Source organism: Urocitellus parryii, chromosome 11 (assembly GCF_045843805.1).
Source record: "Urocitellus parryii isolate mUroPar1 chromosome 11, mUroPar1.hap1, whole genome shotgun sequence".
NCBI lineage: Eukaryota > Metazoa > Chordata > Mammalia > Rodentia > Sciuridae > Urocitellus > Urocitellus parryii.
The window spans coordinates 7,167,848-7,184,499 of NC_135541.1; the positions used below are offsets into that span (position 1 = coordinate 7,167,848).

Consider the following 16,652-nt stretch of genomic DNA (forward strand, 5'->3'; position numbering starts at 1 on the left):
TTTATTGATCTCTTCATAAAAGTTTTGTCTTTGATGAAAATTGTATTTTTTCTTCAGTTTCATTTGTCTTTATATTTTGCTTTTGTGTGTTTTGTCTGTATTTGTTTAATCACAAGATATCTAATTTTTATGTTGTCAAATTTCTCAGCCTGTTGCCATTTTCTACGTAAATTTTAAGTCGTAAACAAGTATTCCCTTTTTAGACAATTTCAGCTATTTTTCCTTCCATTGTTTGATTTTCTTTTTAGTTTTTTTATGTGGTCCTGGGGATTGAACCCAGTGCCTCACGTATGCTAGGCGAGTACTGTGCCACTGAGCCACAACCCCAGCCTTGATTTGATTTCAGTGTTGTTTGTTGTACTAAAAGACTTTAAGACAGCTTTTGAAAACATATGCAAAAATATTAAAAGAGATAAGTAAGAAACAACAGAAATTTCATTAAATTGTATATGAAATTTTAATATGCTGGGCTGGGGATGTGGCTCAAGCGGTAGCGTGCTCGCCTGGCATGCGTGCGGCCCGGGTTCGATCCTCAGCACCACATACCAACAAAGATGTTGTGTCCGCCGAGAACTAAAAAATAAATATTAAAAAAAAAATTCTCTCTCTCACTCTCTCTCCTCTCTCACTCTCTCTTAAAAAAAAAAAAGAAATTTTAATATGCAATAGACTTTTTAATTTAGTGGGGAAATTAAATTATTATAAAATTAAATTAATTCTTTTTTTTTTTTTAAATATTTATACTTTTTTTAGTTCTCGGCAGACACAACATCTTTATTGGTATATGGTGCTGAGGATCGAACCCGGGCCGCACGCATGCCAGGCGAGCGCGCTACCGCTGAGCCACATCCCCAGCGCCCCTAAATTAATTCTTGATACTCTATAGGGATAAATTCCAAGTGGCTTAGAGATTGATATTATTAGCATGGAAAAGTAAATTCACATTCAGTAAAGCATGTATTCTAAACATCTGGAAATATCAATCATGTTAAATGTGATCAGAAAATAATTACATATTCAGAAATTAACTGGATTATAGTCAACCCAGCTGAGAACTTCAAGTAAAGTTAGAAAGTAATTTGTTAGAGGCTGGGGTTGTAGCTCAGAGGTAAAGCGCTCACCTAGCATGTGTGAGGCACTGGGTTCGATCCTCAGCATCAGTAAATATAAAATAAAAATATTGTGTTCACCCTATAACTAAAAAATACGTATTTAAAAAAAAAAGAAAGTAATTTGTTAGAAAGAAACAAAAAGTCTGTTAAAGGCCATTGTAAAGCTACCAAGACAGCCAGGACTTGAGGATCCAGGATTTGTGGGAGGAGGAAAGCTCAGTGAGGTCAGCCTGAATTTTTAAAAAAATATATTTATTTTTATGTGGTGCTGAGGATCAAAGCCAGTGCCTCACATGTGCGAGGCAAGCGCTCTACCACTGAGCTCTACCAGCCCCATAGCCTGAATTTTATTTTAGTTTTTTTCTTGAGACTTTTTCTGATTTGTAAGTGGTTGGGGAAAAAGGCAAAGAGGCCATGCAGAAACCCAACTGCCAGAGAGAATTCAGCTGCAACTTTGGAACAGTGTTGTGGGGCTGCAAAGCAAACACTGGGCGCCATTGCTAGAGAGCTGGAGGCTGAAGGACCAGCCCTCAAAGAGAAGCACATCGAGGAAGCAGACCCCCGGGCTCCCAGTCGCTTCATTTCTCGAGGCGTTTGCCAATTTCTAAGTGACCCAGTCTAAAAGAAGCCAAGCAAGAAGTGACAGCAAAGAGGGCATAGAACAAAGCAGACCTTTCAGTGATTTTTTTTTTTTTTTTGTCCTGGGAAGATGAAAACTGAAGGAATGGCAGTGGTGTTCAGGGAGACAGTGAAAGGACGAAGCCAGGCCTTACAGTGCCTCAGATAGACCAGAAAACTGAGACTTAGAAAACTGAGCCTCAGCCTTCAGGAAACTAAACCCTGGTTGTATTAAGGCATTACACCTTGTATGATAACTGCCTGCCAGAACTTGAAAGACTCATCATCCAAAGTCGCTGTAAGTTTCATACAAAATGTCACATTCAATCACAAATTACCTCGTCTGGTGTGAGTTAGGGCCAAGGGAAAAAACAGTTACTAGACACAGACCCAAATTTTGGCATGTTCACCCACAGAATCTAAAATAACAGTGAGTGTGTCTAAGAAGTTTACCAGAAATCTCTAATTTATTGTTTAAATAATTAAACAATAAAGGAGAATTATAAACCAGTACTTTTAAAATAAACATGAAAGAAATCTGAACGGAAGGCTACAGCATACGCCGCACAGGAGAAGCTTGGCTTGACATGGGGAAGGAGGTCCACGGCAAACTCTGTTCATGGCAGATCCTAGCAGTGCAATGGGGTAGATAAGATTTTTTTTTTTTTTTTAAAAAAAAAAAAAGAAAGAAAAGTTATAAGAATTGGAAAGGAAAATGAAAACTTTGTTATTTGTAGAGAACATGGTTATGTACCCAGAAAATTTAAAAGAACATAGGAATGAGTTAAAGAATAATTAAGTCAGTTTAGTAGGATAACTAGAAATAATATGTAAAAATCAACTGTATTCCTATAAGTCAGCAACAATTATAGAGAAAAGGAAAATTTGAAGGATATCATTTCCAAAGACATTAAGAAAACACGAGAGGCCAATTACTATTTTGCAAACCACTCTAAAACTTAGTGGTTTAAAACAATAACCTTCTTTTAATTGTTGTTGCTCATAATTCAGAGGGTCAGTAGTTTAGACCTAAGGGTGGATGGTTCTGCTGCTACCCTGCCTGGGCTCGTTCTCATGGCTGCAGTCACCTGGCAGTCCGGCTGATCCTGAGTGCTATAGGGCCACCTCACTCACACGTCAGCCAGTTGGTGCTGGCTTTCAGCAGAGCTGCTTTCCTCCTGGTCTCTCCTCTTCACATGGGGGAGTCATTAAAAAGGACAGACTGGAAGTCCCACATTCTCTGAAAGCCTCTGCATGCAGATGGTACTTTACCTCCCGTGCACTGTACTGACTGAAGCAAATGATAGGGCCTGTAAGATTCAGGTGGAAGAAAGGCAGGCCCCCCTCTTGTAGAAGACACCAAGAACTTGGGGCCATTTTGAGTCCATCGTAGGTACCTAAGAGTTTACCAAACAAAAGACCTCCAAGGGCTTCATGCAAAAAGTGAGGAAACGTTGGTGAGTGGAATTGAAGACCTAGAGAGATGGGGGGCTGCGTCGTGTTACTGCATTGGAAGCTTCCAGGTGGTCTACAGGTTCAATGCAGTCTGAATGAAAATTTGAGCATTTTTATGGCAGCAAATCAACAGACTTTTTCTGTTGTAGGGTAACAGGGAATCTTGTAGACTGCTGGAGGGAGCAAAAATTTATATACAATTGAAAAGTGCAAAGAGTAACCAAGGTAGTCTCAAAAGAAAAAGAATGAAGGTCTTTTCCACTATATGATTTCAAAAAACTTATTAGAAAACTACATTATTTCAGATAGTGTGGTGTTGGTAGAAAGCAGAACAAAATGAAACAGAAAAGAATCTAGAGGAGGATACATAAATACAGCCAATTGACTTCTGACAAAGTCTGGAGCAGACTGCAAAGGGAAAAGGATGGTGTTTTCCATGAAAATTAGTCAATTATCCGTGCGCAGTGGTGCATGCCTGTAATCCTGTTGGCTCTGGAGGCTGAGGCAGGAGGATGGCAAGTTCAAAGCCAGCCTCAGCAATTTAGAGAGGCGCTAAGCAACTTAGCGAAACCTTGCATTAAAATAAAATACAAAATAGGGCCAGGGGTGTGTCTCAGTGGTTGAGAGCTCCTGAGCTCAATCCCCAGTATCCCCCCCAAAAAAAGATTAGTTGATTCGATATGCATCTGAAAAAACGAGTATTCAGCTTTATCTCACACCATACATCAAAATCAAGACCAGGTGGATTATAGATGTAAGCATGAAGAGTGAAACAGCAAAACTCCAAGAGGGAACATATGAGAATGTCTCTGTGACCTCGGGCTAGATGATGATTTCTGAACCAGAGCACTGGTTCTTACTGTAAAGGAAAGGTCTGATAGGATAAAGTTCCTTTAAAATTAAGTTTGTCTGTTTTTTCGTTGTTGTTGTTGTTGTTTTGTTTTTTCTTTTTGCAGTTTTAGGGAATGAGCCCAGGGGCACTGTACCATGGAGCTGCATCCCCAGCCCTTTTTATTTTTATGTTTTTAAGTGTTGAGACAGGATCTCACTAAGTTGCCCAGACTGAATTCAAACTTGCTGTCCTTCTGCCTCAGCCTCTCGTTCGCTGGGATTGTAAGCGTGCACCACTGTGCCCAGCAGGACATCTGTTTTTTGAACAAAGCTATTAATGTCAAGTGTTGATGAGGATGTAGAGTAACAGGGACTCTTGTAGACTGCTGGAGGGAGCAAAAACTTGTTCTGTCCCTTTGTGAAACCCTTCTGCAGTGCACACTGAGCCTGAACACAGGCCTTCCTTATGGCCCGTTTCACTCCCAGGTGTATATCCAAGAAAATGCACAAGATGTGCTCCGAAAGACAGGCCTAAGAGTGTTCATGGCAGCAACCCTCTTGATGGCCAAAGATTGGAAATGACCCAAATTTTCATCAACAGCAATGATTAAATAAATTGAGATTTAGTTGTACAATGAAATGTAAAAGGAAAGGGCTTGCTTCCACAGTGGGGCCACAGTCTCCTTTCTGACCTGGGCAATGGTTGCATCTGACATTCACTTCAAGAAAAATCACTGATCATTCTGTGTGTGTGGTGTACCTTTTTTATTTTAGTTTTTAAATTATAGCCTTATAGTTGTACATAGCAGTTGGTTTCCTCCTGTGGTGTACTTTGGACCAAGAGTAAATATAACAAATACTCAGATACACAACAGATCAAAAGGAATTTATGCTTTGAAGTCAACCAGTGTTTATTTCTGTGTGATATATGTGAATTTGAGCAATACATATAAAGGTATATTTTTCCCCCAATATTTTACTATATTAGTACAGGGGAAATCCTTATTTATAGATATCAATATCTGAACTGGGGGTGCAGCTCAGTGGTAGAGCAGTTGCCTAGCAGGCACAGGCTTTGGGTTCAGTCCACGGCACTACAAATATATATGAGTGTACACACACAAACTTTAAAGCCTCGGCTTCTATTGGAAAGTTGAGATTTGCAGTTTTCATGGAATCCAGAATTACAGTACCCTGGAAGGCTGTCCTACGGCTAAAAGTATATCCTTTTCTCTTTTCCCAAACTAGGCCCTCAAAAGCACGTTGGGATTCCCACTGATTCGATTTGAAGATGCTGTGATTAATCTGGACCCGTTCACTCGGGTACATCCCTATGAGACCAAGGAGTTCATCATCAACGACATCCTCAAGCATTTCCAGGAGGTGAGCTCTGGGGACATACTCAGTAGCTAAACTATAGGCAGGCTGTTCCTTATGGTCGTTTGGGAGTTTGGGTTACTAAGATGTTACTACTGAGAATCTGGTCAGACATTTCACATCTGTCGTGTTAGAGGTTTGGCCATGTCCGATGAATCCCGTATATATCATGAAATTCTTTCAACTGCATTTGACTCCTGAGCTGTTTGTCTTGTCCTTAGAGCTGGTCCCAGAGGCCTCCACTAGATCAGTCACAACTCTTGATGGTGTCATTGCTGCACTAGTAATGGCACAGAATACTGTACACTCTCTTTACCAGCATGTGCCTACTTTCAACAACCACACCGCTGTCGTGAGAGCCTGTGAAGTCCTGCTCTTAGAAGTCCTGCTCTTTTTTATCAAGTTGGACATTTTCCATTTTGTGTTTATTACTCAGACTTCACAGACCAAAATGTAAAGCCAAGGCGTACTCTTCAGTGAATGGCCAGTCAAGATCAGACCACGGTGATCAGCTTTCAGGGTTAAAATGCATCCTGTGCTTGCTTCCTTTTCTGCTTTCCCCCTCGCCTTCCTTGTCTTTCCTTTTGGTGACAATTCCATCTGCCTATAAGCAGAGGCTACGCAGATGTCACTGGAACCTGGGTCAGGCTGTAGGAGGTACAGGAGAGTGGAGAGTTGCTTCCTAAGCTTGCATACGCCTTCTTCATGCCCCACCCTCCACAGCTTGCTCCCCTCCCTGCTCCTGCCCAGGACTTAGTAGGGAGGGTTGAAAGGAGAAGAATAGGACCTGTGTGCCAGTGAGCACCCGAGGAGTCTTTCCCAGGCCATAGCTATTTTTATTCTTCGAATTGGCTTTGAAGAGTACTCATAAGCGTATTGAAAACAAATCTCTGGCGCATGTGTATCGGGAGATGGTGGAGCCCATGAGAGGACGGGAGATTATTTTGCATTTGGTGAAGATTAAAAGGTAATTGTTGGTAGTAACAAGGATGGAGGACAAGGTAGATTTCTGCCATCTTCACTTACACACTGATACCTGCCATTACAAACTGTTTCTGAATTGACTTTTCTCTCCATATTCCACTTGACAGGAACTCCTCAGCCAGGCAGCTCGAATCCTGGGATCTGTGGATTTTCTTGGAAATCCCATGGGACTTTTGAATGATGTTTCTGAAGGTGTTACTGGACTGATAAAGTACGGAAATGTCGGGGGCCTTATCAGAAATGTCACACATGGGGTGTCGAACTCTGCTGCCAAGGTGAGGAAATGGAGGAGAAATGCCATCATGAGTAACCTCTTTAGTCTCCACATTGCTGTCGTCTTTTTGATAGTTAACAGGCTGTGGGAAGCTATCTTCAAGGCCTTTTCTTCCTTGTCTGTGTGCCTTGCCTTTCCCTCCCCTTCAGTGACCTGTCACAAAGACCAGTGAGCAGGCCTCCAAGCTTCTCCTCCTTCCCCTCCATTTCCACTGCCTTGGACCAGGCTCTGGGCGTCTCCCTAGAGACCCTGCACTAGCATCCTGACCCCTAGACTTCCCTGCATCAGTGACAGCACCAACAGAATTAACTGGATTTTTAAAATGTGAAATTGGATCATGCATAAAATCTGCCAGCTAATCCCCACAGCTTATAGGGAAAGTCCAGCCTGAAATGTACACTGGCATGGCCCTATGCAGCATCTGAATCCAGCAGCGGAAGGACAGTGGGATAATTGTCCTGTGTCTTGCCGCCTAGTTGACCTTTCTGTTCCTGGCAACTTGTTAAATGGATATTTTGTAGGTTCACAATTAGTTTTCCAGCAGGAGTCAATTTTATGTGTGTAGCTAGAGAAGGTGAAGGTAGTTGAAGGTTAGTTGCTGTCTGAACCGAATGAAAGGCCTCCAAAGAACCCTGCTTCCTTCCCCTTCAATTCAACAAACTTTGCATTTAAAGACTGGTTTTCATGAATGAACCATGCTTGAGAAAGCGCCTGTGCACTCTGCTCATGGACCACAGAGCATCTGTGGGGCGAGGTCACAGGTGCATTTGTGCTGCCTCAGTAGGTAACAATGGTGTGACAAGCCCGGTGCGGTGGCTCACACCTGTAATCCCAGTGGCTCGTGAGGCTGAGGCAGGAGGATCTCGAGTTCAAAGCCAGCCTTAGCAAAAGTGAGGCACTAAGCAACTCAGTGAGACTATGTCTCTAAATAAAATACAAAATAGGGTTGGTGTTGTGGCTCAGTGTTCAAGTGCCCCTGAGTTCAATCCCTGGTACCCCCCCACCCCCACCCCCAAAATAGTAGCTTGACTATGAGAGACTTTTATGGTGCTGCACAAGTTATGTTGAACAGCAGATTAAGAAAATGGGGTTGAATAGCAATTCTTTATCACATGGCATTCTTGTTAATGTGTGAAAGCTGAGGATTCATTCCTTTTTCCAAACTATCATCAGGAGATGGTCATTCCTTTGACACATCAGTTTTTCAAGGCTGTAGTATTATTGAACTAGACTGTAAGCCTGCTGTTCATCTTGTGACTCAGAATAGGAAGCTATATTTACTTTTAGAAAGAGGGTGAAGGGTAGAAGCAGAAGGCTTTCCAGAGCACATTTTGGAAACAGATGCAGAGTGTGAACACCCGTGCAGTTTGCCTCGTTTCCCCAGGACATTTACCCCAGCATGGCCAAAACTTTTGCCATTGTGGCCACAGAGATTTCTGCTCCTCTTTCAGGCACTGGACTCATGTCAACAGATGTACTGAAATATGTTGCTGTTGACTGACCAGTGTAAAGATGTTATTAATTCTATAAACTGTTGAGTTGTAATTCACATAGAACCTCTTCTCCACTGTGAAATGTCTGTTCTTGTTCTCCTAGCCGTAGTGCAGTTGAAGGATGAAGGTGCTTGGGTCTATCCAGAGGCCCTACTCTACCTGGCGTGGAGAGGTGCCTAATTGAGAGAGTGAAATGAGCTAGAATGTGGTGAAATATGGAAAAATACAGATGAAGAGAAATGGATTGTCACTTCATCTGTAGTATTTGCATCAAGATTTGGGCCCCCAGACATTAGTTCCCTGGAAACAAAAGCCGATGTATTACAGTCCTACAGAGGAGAGGTTCCCAGGCACTTTGAGTGGGGAGTCAAACTCTGGACCAGTTTGGCTGTTAGGAACCTCTAAACAACCTTCCAGATGAGAAGGAAGGCACTGTTCACTCACTTGTGACCTCTGGGTGGGTTTCTGCATCGTTCCCTGCAACATCGTCGTGAAGAGGACTGGCCTCTTCTTTATCTCCTTTGTTTAGTCTCCTTTGTTTCCTGATTCTTCTTTTTCTCCTAGAAAACTGTTTCTGAAGCTTGAAGGTCACTGTGAGAACCTAACTTAAACAGAATAAAAAGGCAGAGTCTTTCCTTTCTGAGGAAGGCGTGCTGGCAGGGATGGGGTCTCGTGTTGGATATCACACTTTATGTCGTCATTGGATTTGTATAAGGGGCTTTCCAGGACCTGAGTCCTCTTGAGGGAACTTGGTTCCCATGTGGTTGGCATCCTTCATTACAAATTTGTCTGGTTTTCAGTAAGCTAATCAGTATTGGAGGCAACAGGCTGCTCCGGAGGAGAATTGCTATATAATTTATTTTGATAGCAAGAATCCTAATTTGTTTTAAAAATTACTCCATATATCTCTAAGATGAGAAAGCAAAGAAACTTAAAATTACCACTTCATATTTGAAATAGTAAATCCAAACTCTAAATCTATCAATGAAACAAACACCCACTCATTCAGGTCATCTTTGATTCTGGGTGTGTGGTTGGGGTTTTAAAAGAATCTCTTTTTTTTTTTTTTTTTTTGTCGTTCATTTTGTGGGTTGAAATCAGGCCTTTCATGCTGCTTTGGGGGAATGTTCTGTTTGCTTCTCTGGGTCTACAAGGGGAGTTTAAGGATGTGCAAGGGACCACAAGAACTTTTGGCCTGTGGGATACTCCTTCTGCGAGTGCCTGAGTTCCAGTGATTAAAAAGGAGGCAGGCAAGTTAACTTGCTGTGCTGTGTGCATGTACAGATACAGAGCACAGACACCCCACTGTCCACAGTCACAGCGCACGGATGAAAAATGGGGAAAAGTAAATAAAATAAGGGGCAAGGAAGTCAGAACTGTGCCTCCCTGAGCCTTGGCCAGCCAGCCTGCCCCACTTTCCTGCGGGGACCCAAGGGCTTTCACCTGGCTCAACGGGCTCTGAGTAGAGACTCTGCGACTCCTGAAGTTATTGAGTTGGCAGGTGTTTGTGTTCCTGGGGTGAAGGGTAAAGTGTTCCTTAGATTCTCAGGTCTGTGCTTCCAGAAGACCCGAGGCCATCATTGTAGGCCTTGGGTTGTGTATTGGGGTAACTTGGAGGTGGTCGTCTGGATGCTCTACCATTCCTACCTTTAAAAAATCTTTCATCTATCATTCTTGAAGGTCCATCTTGCTTTTGAAAGCTATGAAAAGGGGACGGGGGTTATGGCTCAGCAGTAGAGCGTTCGCCTCGCACGTGTGCAGCCCTGGGTTTGATCCTCAAACCACATAAAAATAAATAAATAAAATGAAGGCATTGTGCCCAACCACAACTAAAAAATAAATATTAAAAAAAAAAGAAGCTATGAAAAGGTGATAGAAATTCCTTCCTGCCCCACTGGTCTGAGGAGCACAGGAGATGACGCAGGTGAAAAGTCCTTGACAAGTGAGAAGGGAATTCATTCTGTCACCTAAGAGGGCAGCAGACCTCAAGCCTTATTCCTCTGGAGAGATGTTGTGAATTATCTACAACAAAATTTCAGTTCCAGGTCTACAGTGCATCCATTTTCAGAATTTCTGATTTCCTTTAACATTGGCCTCATGGAAATAACCTGTGCCCTTCTGTTCCCATTATTTCTCTTTGTCTTTACTTCTTATTGCCTGGGCCCCAGAAATCAGTTTATGAACACCAGATCTGGGCAGATATGACTTAGGGATTAGCCACCAGCTGCAAGCATCTATCCCGCGAGTCCCCTGCCTGGGTCTTGGCAAGGGGTTCTGGTCCGTGAAGGTGTTCAGTGATCAGGTCTCACTCCTGAGGCCATGTAGGACAATTGCCTTTGGAACCCTTTGCAGGAGTGTGACTTCTTTAGGAGCAGGACAGCACTGAGCATTCCAGCCACTTGGGAGGAGCGGGTTCCTCTCTGCAGCTTGAATCATAGTAAGCAGGCCTTCTCCTGCCTGTGTCAGGTGAACATCTGCAAGAACCTCCAATTCGTCTCAAAGCCAGGGAATTGGGAGACCCTGAATTGAACCCATAACCTCTCTCATGCAGACTCTGACTTCACTTATAGCTATGAATGATGATTTAACATGCATTACATACAAATAATATTGCATAATTATTTTTACATATGTACAAGAAAATTGCATAGCTATTGTCAAAAGTTAAAAATAAAACTTCTGATCTAAATCGTTTACTGTTAACAGCAGAGCCAGGGGTTCTGTTCTCGTCCCTGCTGTGTGGAACCTGGGCATTTGCTGGGCACAGCTGTCGTCTGCCCTTCCTAAGGGAAGGAGCCAGCAGTACACTTGACTTCTCCCAGCACAGGTCAGGAGCACTTCTGATTGCCCCGGTGGAACCTCTGCTCCGTTCTGTCCTGCTCACCGTTCCTCTCTTTGTTCAAGTCAGTATGTATGCTTTTGACTCAAGTGTGTTAACTCTATGTTCATAAAATGCAAGTATTTTAATAATTTTCCCTGTTTTTAACTTGCATTACTTTCATGGTGGTCAGTTGTCCATGGAAATTAGAATCCCTTGTTCATTATTTGCTACATATTAGTCGTACTCGTAACTTACTTCTCCAGTTACAGGTCTATGTCTTTCTCTATTGCTCTGTCCTCTATTTCTTCCAAGCCCAGAGTTTCCACTGCATACTCTGCAGGTCCAAATTTTCATTAGGGTGATGTGATTTTTCCGTTAGTTTTCAGTTAATGTGTTTTATTTTATTTTTTATTTTTTTATTTTTTTTATTTTTTATTATTGGTCTTTCAAAATATTACATAGTTCTTAATACATCATATTACATGGTTTGGTTCAAGTGGGTTATGAACTCCCAATTTTACCCCGTATACAGATTGCTGAATCACATCAGTTACCCTTCCATTGATTGACATATTGCCTTTCTAGTGTCTGATGTATTCTGCTGTCTGTCCTATTTTCTATTATCCCCCCTCCCCTCCCCTCCCCTTTTATGTTGTTTTAGCCATTGCTTTGTTGTTTAAGTCCATTTTGTTTGTTATGAATTGAGAAAGCCTCAATAGTTTTGTAGCATTTCTTAATGCAAATAAGCACTACTAGGAAGAGGTGTAGGAGTAGGGTTAAAACACCATGCTACATTTTGGTATGGGTACTTATTTATAAACATGTGCCATAACTTTATTGGTGCATTATAATTACACAACAATGGTGGGTTGTTACATATTTGTATAGACACACAGTATGACAATAGAATTTGTTTAGTATCATTCACTGGTATTTCCCCTTTGCCTCCCATATTCTGGTCCCTGGTCCGTTTCCTCTACCCCTGACCAACTTTTTCTTTTACTTTTTCCTCTCGCTTCCACATATCTAATATATGACCCTCAACTTTGAGTTTGTCTTATTTCACTTAACATAATGCTGCCAAGTTTTATTCATTAATAATTTCATCTTTCTTTATGGATGAATAAAACTCCATGGTGTGTGTGTGTGTGTGTGTGTGTGTGTGTGTGTGTGTGTATGTGTATGTGTGTACACACACTGCATTTCCTTTATCCATATATCATTGACAGGCATCGAGACTGGTTGCATAGTTTGGTGTTGTGAATTGTGCTGCTGTAAACACGGATATGCTTGCATTGCTACAGTATGCTGATTTTAATTCTTTAGAATAAATACTGAGGAGTGCTATAACTGGGTTGTATGGTGGTTCCATGCCTAGTTTTTTGAGGAACCTCCATACTGACTTCCATAGTGTTGTGCTAATTTACAGTCCCACCAGCAGTATAATAGTGTTCTTTTTCTCTATATCCTCTCCAGCATTTATTGTTTGTATTCTTAATGGCTGCCATTCTTATTGGAGTGAGGTGAATTTCAGTGTACTTTTGATTTGCATTTCTGAAATTGCTAAAGACGTTGAACATTTTTTTCACATGTTTTTGGGCTGTTTGTACTTCTTGTTTTGAGAAGTATATGTTTAATTCATTTGCCCATTTATTGATTCTTTGGGTTTGGGGTGGCAAGTCTTTTGAGTTCTTTATATATTCTGGATATTAATTCTGTCAGAATAATAGCAAGCAAATATTCTCTGTCACACTTAATTGTTTTCTTTGCTGTGCAGAAGCTCTTTAACTTGATGTTATCCATTTATTAATTCTTAGTAATTTCCTGAACTTTAGGAGTTCTCTTGAGGAAGTCATTGCCTGCCTTTGTATGTTGGAGTATTGGCCCTACATTTTCTTCTAGGAGTTGTGTAGTGTCTGATATGATTCCTAGGTCTTTGATCTATTTTGAGTTGATTTTTGTTCAGGGTGAGAAATAAGAATCTACTCTCATTCTTCTACATATGGATAAACAGTTTTCCCAACACTGTTTGTTAAACAGGCTATCTTTTTTCCAAATTTTTGATGCCTTTATCAAGGATCAGATGATTGTATCTATGGGGTTTTTTGTGTGTCTTCTATTCTTTTTCATTGATCTATGTGTCTGTTTTTATGCCAATACCATGCAATAGGTGGGGATTTTTGTTTGTTTGTTTTTTGGTACCAGGGAATGAACACAGAGGTGCTCAACCAATGAGCCACATCCCCAGCCCTTTTTAGTTTTTGAGAATGGGTCTCAATGAGTTGTCTAGGGTCTCGCTAAGTTGCTGAGACTGGTCTTGAACTTGAGACCCTCTTGCCTCAGCCTCCTGAGCTGCTGGGATTACAGGCATGCACCATGGCCCCCAGCTCCAGGCAGTTTGTGTTACTATGAGTCTGTAGTATAATTTGAAGTTAGGTATTGTGAAGCCTCCAGCGTTGCTTTTTTGGCTTATAATTTCTTTGGGTATTTTAGGACTTTTTATTCTTCCAAATGAATTTTGGGACCATTTTTTTTCCATTTCTGTGAAGTATGTCATTGGTATTTTGATGGAAATTGCATTGCTTCTGTATGTGGCTTTTGGTAGTAAGGCCATCTTTTTTTTTTTTTTTTTTTTTTTGTAGATGGACACATTATCTTTATTTATTTGTTTGTTTGCTTTTTTGTTTGTTTGTTTATTTTTATGTGGTGCTGAGGATCAAACCCAGTGCCTCACACATGCTACAACCACTGAGCTACAACCCCAGCCCCATACAGCCATCTTAACAACATGGGACATCTTTCCATCTTCTAGTGTCTTCTTCAGTTTTTTTCTTTAGTGTTGTTTTTTTGTAACCTGCTGCTTTGCTGAATTTGTTCATTAGTTCTAACAGTCTTCTGGTGGTATCATTTGACTTCTTTCTTTCCTATATTTATTACCTTTATTTCCTTCTCTTGCCTAACTGCTGTGGTTAGAATTTATAGCAGTGTATTGAATAGGAGTTGTGAGAGTAGATGTCCTTGTCTTGTTTTGGATTTTAGAGGAAATGCTTTCAGTTTTTCCCTATTCACTCTGATGTTGGCTTTGAGTTTTTCGTCTCTAGTCTTTATGATGTTGAGGTAGGTTCTTTCTGTCCTTAGTTTCTTCAGTGTTTTTATCATGAATGGGTGATGAATTTTGTCAAAGGCTTTCTCTGCATCTATTGAGATAACTGGGTGATTTTTGTCCTTAATTTGATTTATGCAGTAAATTGCACTTATTGCTTTGTGTATGTTATACCTGTTTATGAACATTTATGGAAAGCCTTCTGCTCACCAGGCCTGGGGATAGGCCTTCACACACATTGTTTGGTGCATGTTAATCTCTACTCTAGGATAAGAAGTGAGACTTAGAGAAGTTAAGTAGCAGTTCAAGGTCACACAACCAGAAATGACAGGGGTGGATTTGATCTAAGTCCAGCTAATCCTATAGGCTTTATTTTTTTTCCTCCTACTGATGTATTTCCTTTTGTTTCTCAGGCTTTTCCAGGCACTTCAGAGATTATAAAATACTAATCACTCCTAACTTTCCACAGGAAGCTTATTCCTTGACATTCCTTTGTTAGCTGGTAAGTTGTGTGCAATCATACTGTCCTAGACACAGAGCAGACCCTCAGGAATGATGATGGCTGTGGAATTGGGTTGCCATGACCATCATGGTCCCGCTAAGAGCCTTTGTGCCTGCAAATACGATTTCACTCATGTGGTATCATTTGGTCAAGATGACCTGCTGCAGTTAGACATCATTAACCCTGATACATACATGAAGAAACCAAGGCCCAGAGGGGCAACTTGCCCGAAGGAACCAGGCAGCTGCAGAGCCCAGACCTGACCTTCCAGGTCTAGCACCTCCAGTCCCACCTTTCGTCACGTTTCTGGATATCCTCTCCAACTGAAAGGTATATCACCAGGAAAAACAAGAACAAAAGTAAACCAAGCAAAGTGCCCAGCCTGGGTTCAGAATGAATTTTTATTGGTTTAGGAGAAATCCAAGCAAAGCAAGAAAGAAGGAGAGAGAGACATTCCGACTTTGTAGACGCTTCAGTAGAAATCTGGCGAGGCCTTCAGATTGTTTTCTTCCTTTCTCTGCTCTCTCCTTGGGCTGCAGCGTGCGGAGGTGCTGCTTCTCTTCCAAGAGGAGCCTCCACCAGCCTCTTGTCCCAGAAAACCAGATGAGGGCACAGCAGCAATGCAGTAGAAATTGATGTTCCTTTCCCTTCATGCAGAGATTCTTTGCCAGCCCCACCATCAGCCACCCTCCTGCCACATACCCGCTGACCTTGTTGAGGGCAGGGGGTTCCAACTGCCTTGTGTTTAAGAAACAGCATTTGTTTGCAGGCAGTGTATTTTTAAGGCTCAGACAAGACAAAAAGCTGTGTTTATTCAAGGCAGAAGCTTTACCTTTGCACAGAAGAGTGTACTGAGTGCCTGCGTGGATTCTGAAGGGGAAAAGGCAGCTTACGACTTGTACCTGTTTTTGTCATCATGTCCGACTGCTCCATTTTATAGTTGAGCTGATTATCCCCATAATAGCTTTTCCATGTACCTAGAAGCAAGGAATAGGTGGATGCCTTCCCATAAGCACTGGGGTTTCAGTGTGTTTGGATTGGCACACAATTTCAAGTGAAATGAAATTCACTGCAGACAGACCTATTCCTCAGAGAACATAGGGTTTTCTATTTTCAAAAGGACTTTGATCTAAATTGGTCACCTGAGGGATTTCTTTTCCAGCCAAGAGGAGATCCATTGGTGGTGTTATATGGAGAGACGTGACTCAAATATTTGGCATCAGAGTTTTTTGTTTTATTTTCTTTAGTAACCTTGAAGACTAAAAGGATGCCCTTAGTCTGAATTCTGTAGGCAAATTCTAGGTGCTGAGTGAACCATCCTAGTAGCATGGGCACACCTCGGAGTCCGTGGGGGTGGGAGGAGTGCTGTGCGGCCTGGTGGAGCTCTGGCCTGAGAATTGCCCTGGCCTGAGTTCTCAGCAGCCCCACTGGGCCTGGTGGCGGCCTTGCTCATGGAGGCGTGGGTGGGTGGGCTTTGGCTCGCCCTTTTCCTCCCAGTCCAGCAGCCCAGTGGCCTGACCTAGAGGGAAACCTACCACCATTGGCATTCTTCAGAAGTTGAAAAAGTTCAAAACTTGTCTTCATTCCTAACTCTAGTTCAGTTAAGAACAGGTTCCCAAGTCACCTTCTTGGAGCTGTGTATACCATGTTTCAGAGGGTTCACTTGATGTCCCCAAACTGCATTCTATGGGACGAAAACACTGTGAAGTTGAAAAGACAGAAGATAGTTGCTTAGGTCCTTACTAAGTTGCTGAGGCTGGCTTTGAACTTGGGATCCTCCTGCCTCCACCTCCCAAGCCATGTAATTCATTTTTATAAATATCCAAACAAATGAAGTTTTAATTCTTGGCAGTAAAAGGTCAAAACACTCACTCTGTTTGGAAGGTTCTGTTTCCCTTTGTTTCTCCCCCCTATAATTATCCTCTCTAAAAGTGTCTTTCCAGTTTGAAGAAAAGCTAATGTGTTCTTAGGAGAAAGAGGGAATTTCTTGGTCAAGATCATGCTTAAAACCTCGAAAGAGATGTGAAGAATGCAGTTGTCCTGTATTAACTACCACATGTCATATATGGGACTGGGGACTTT

At 41.8% G+C, this 16,652-nt stretch overlaps 1 protein-coding gene across 2 annotated transcripts in view; it reads left to right on the forward strand.

The window, feature by feature from the left end:
• The window catches only part of Vps13d (vacuolar protein sorting 13 homolog D), a 244,841-nt gene that overhangs the window by 162,767 nt on the left and 65,422 nt on the right, over positions 1 to 16,652 (forward strand). For both annotated transcript variants that reach the window (XM_026397870.2, XM_077791173.1), the window contains 2 exons: positions 5,265 to 5,399; positions 6,485 to 6,652. In XM_026397870.2, coding sequence (XP_026253655.2) covers positions 5,265 to 5,399; positions 6,485 to 6,652 — 303 coding nt within the window. The remainder of the gene's footprint in view (positions 1 to 5,264; positions 5,400 to 6,484; positions 6,653 to 16,652) is intronic.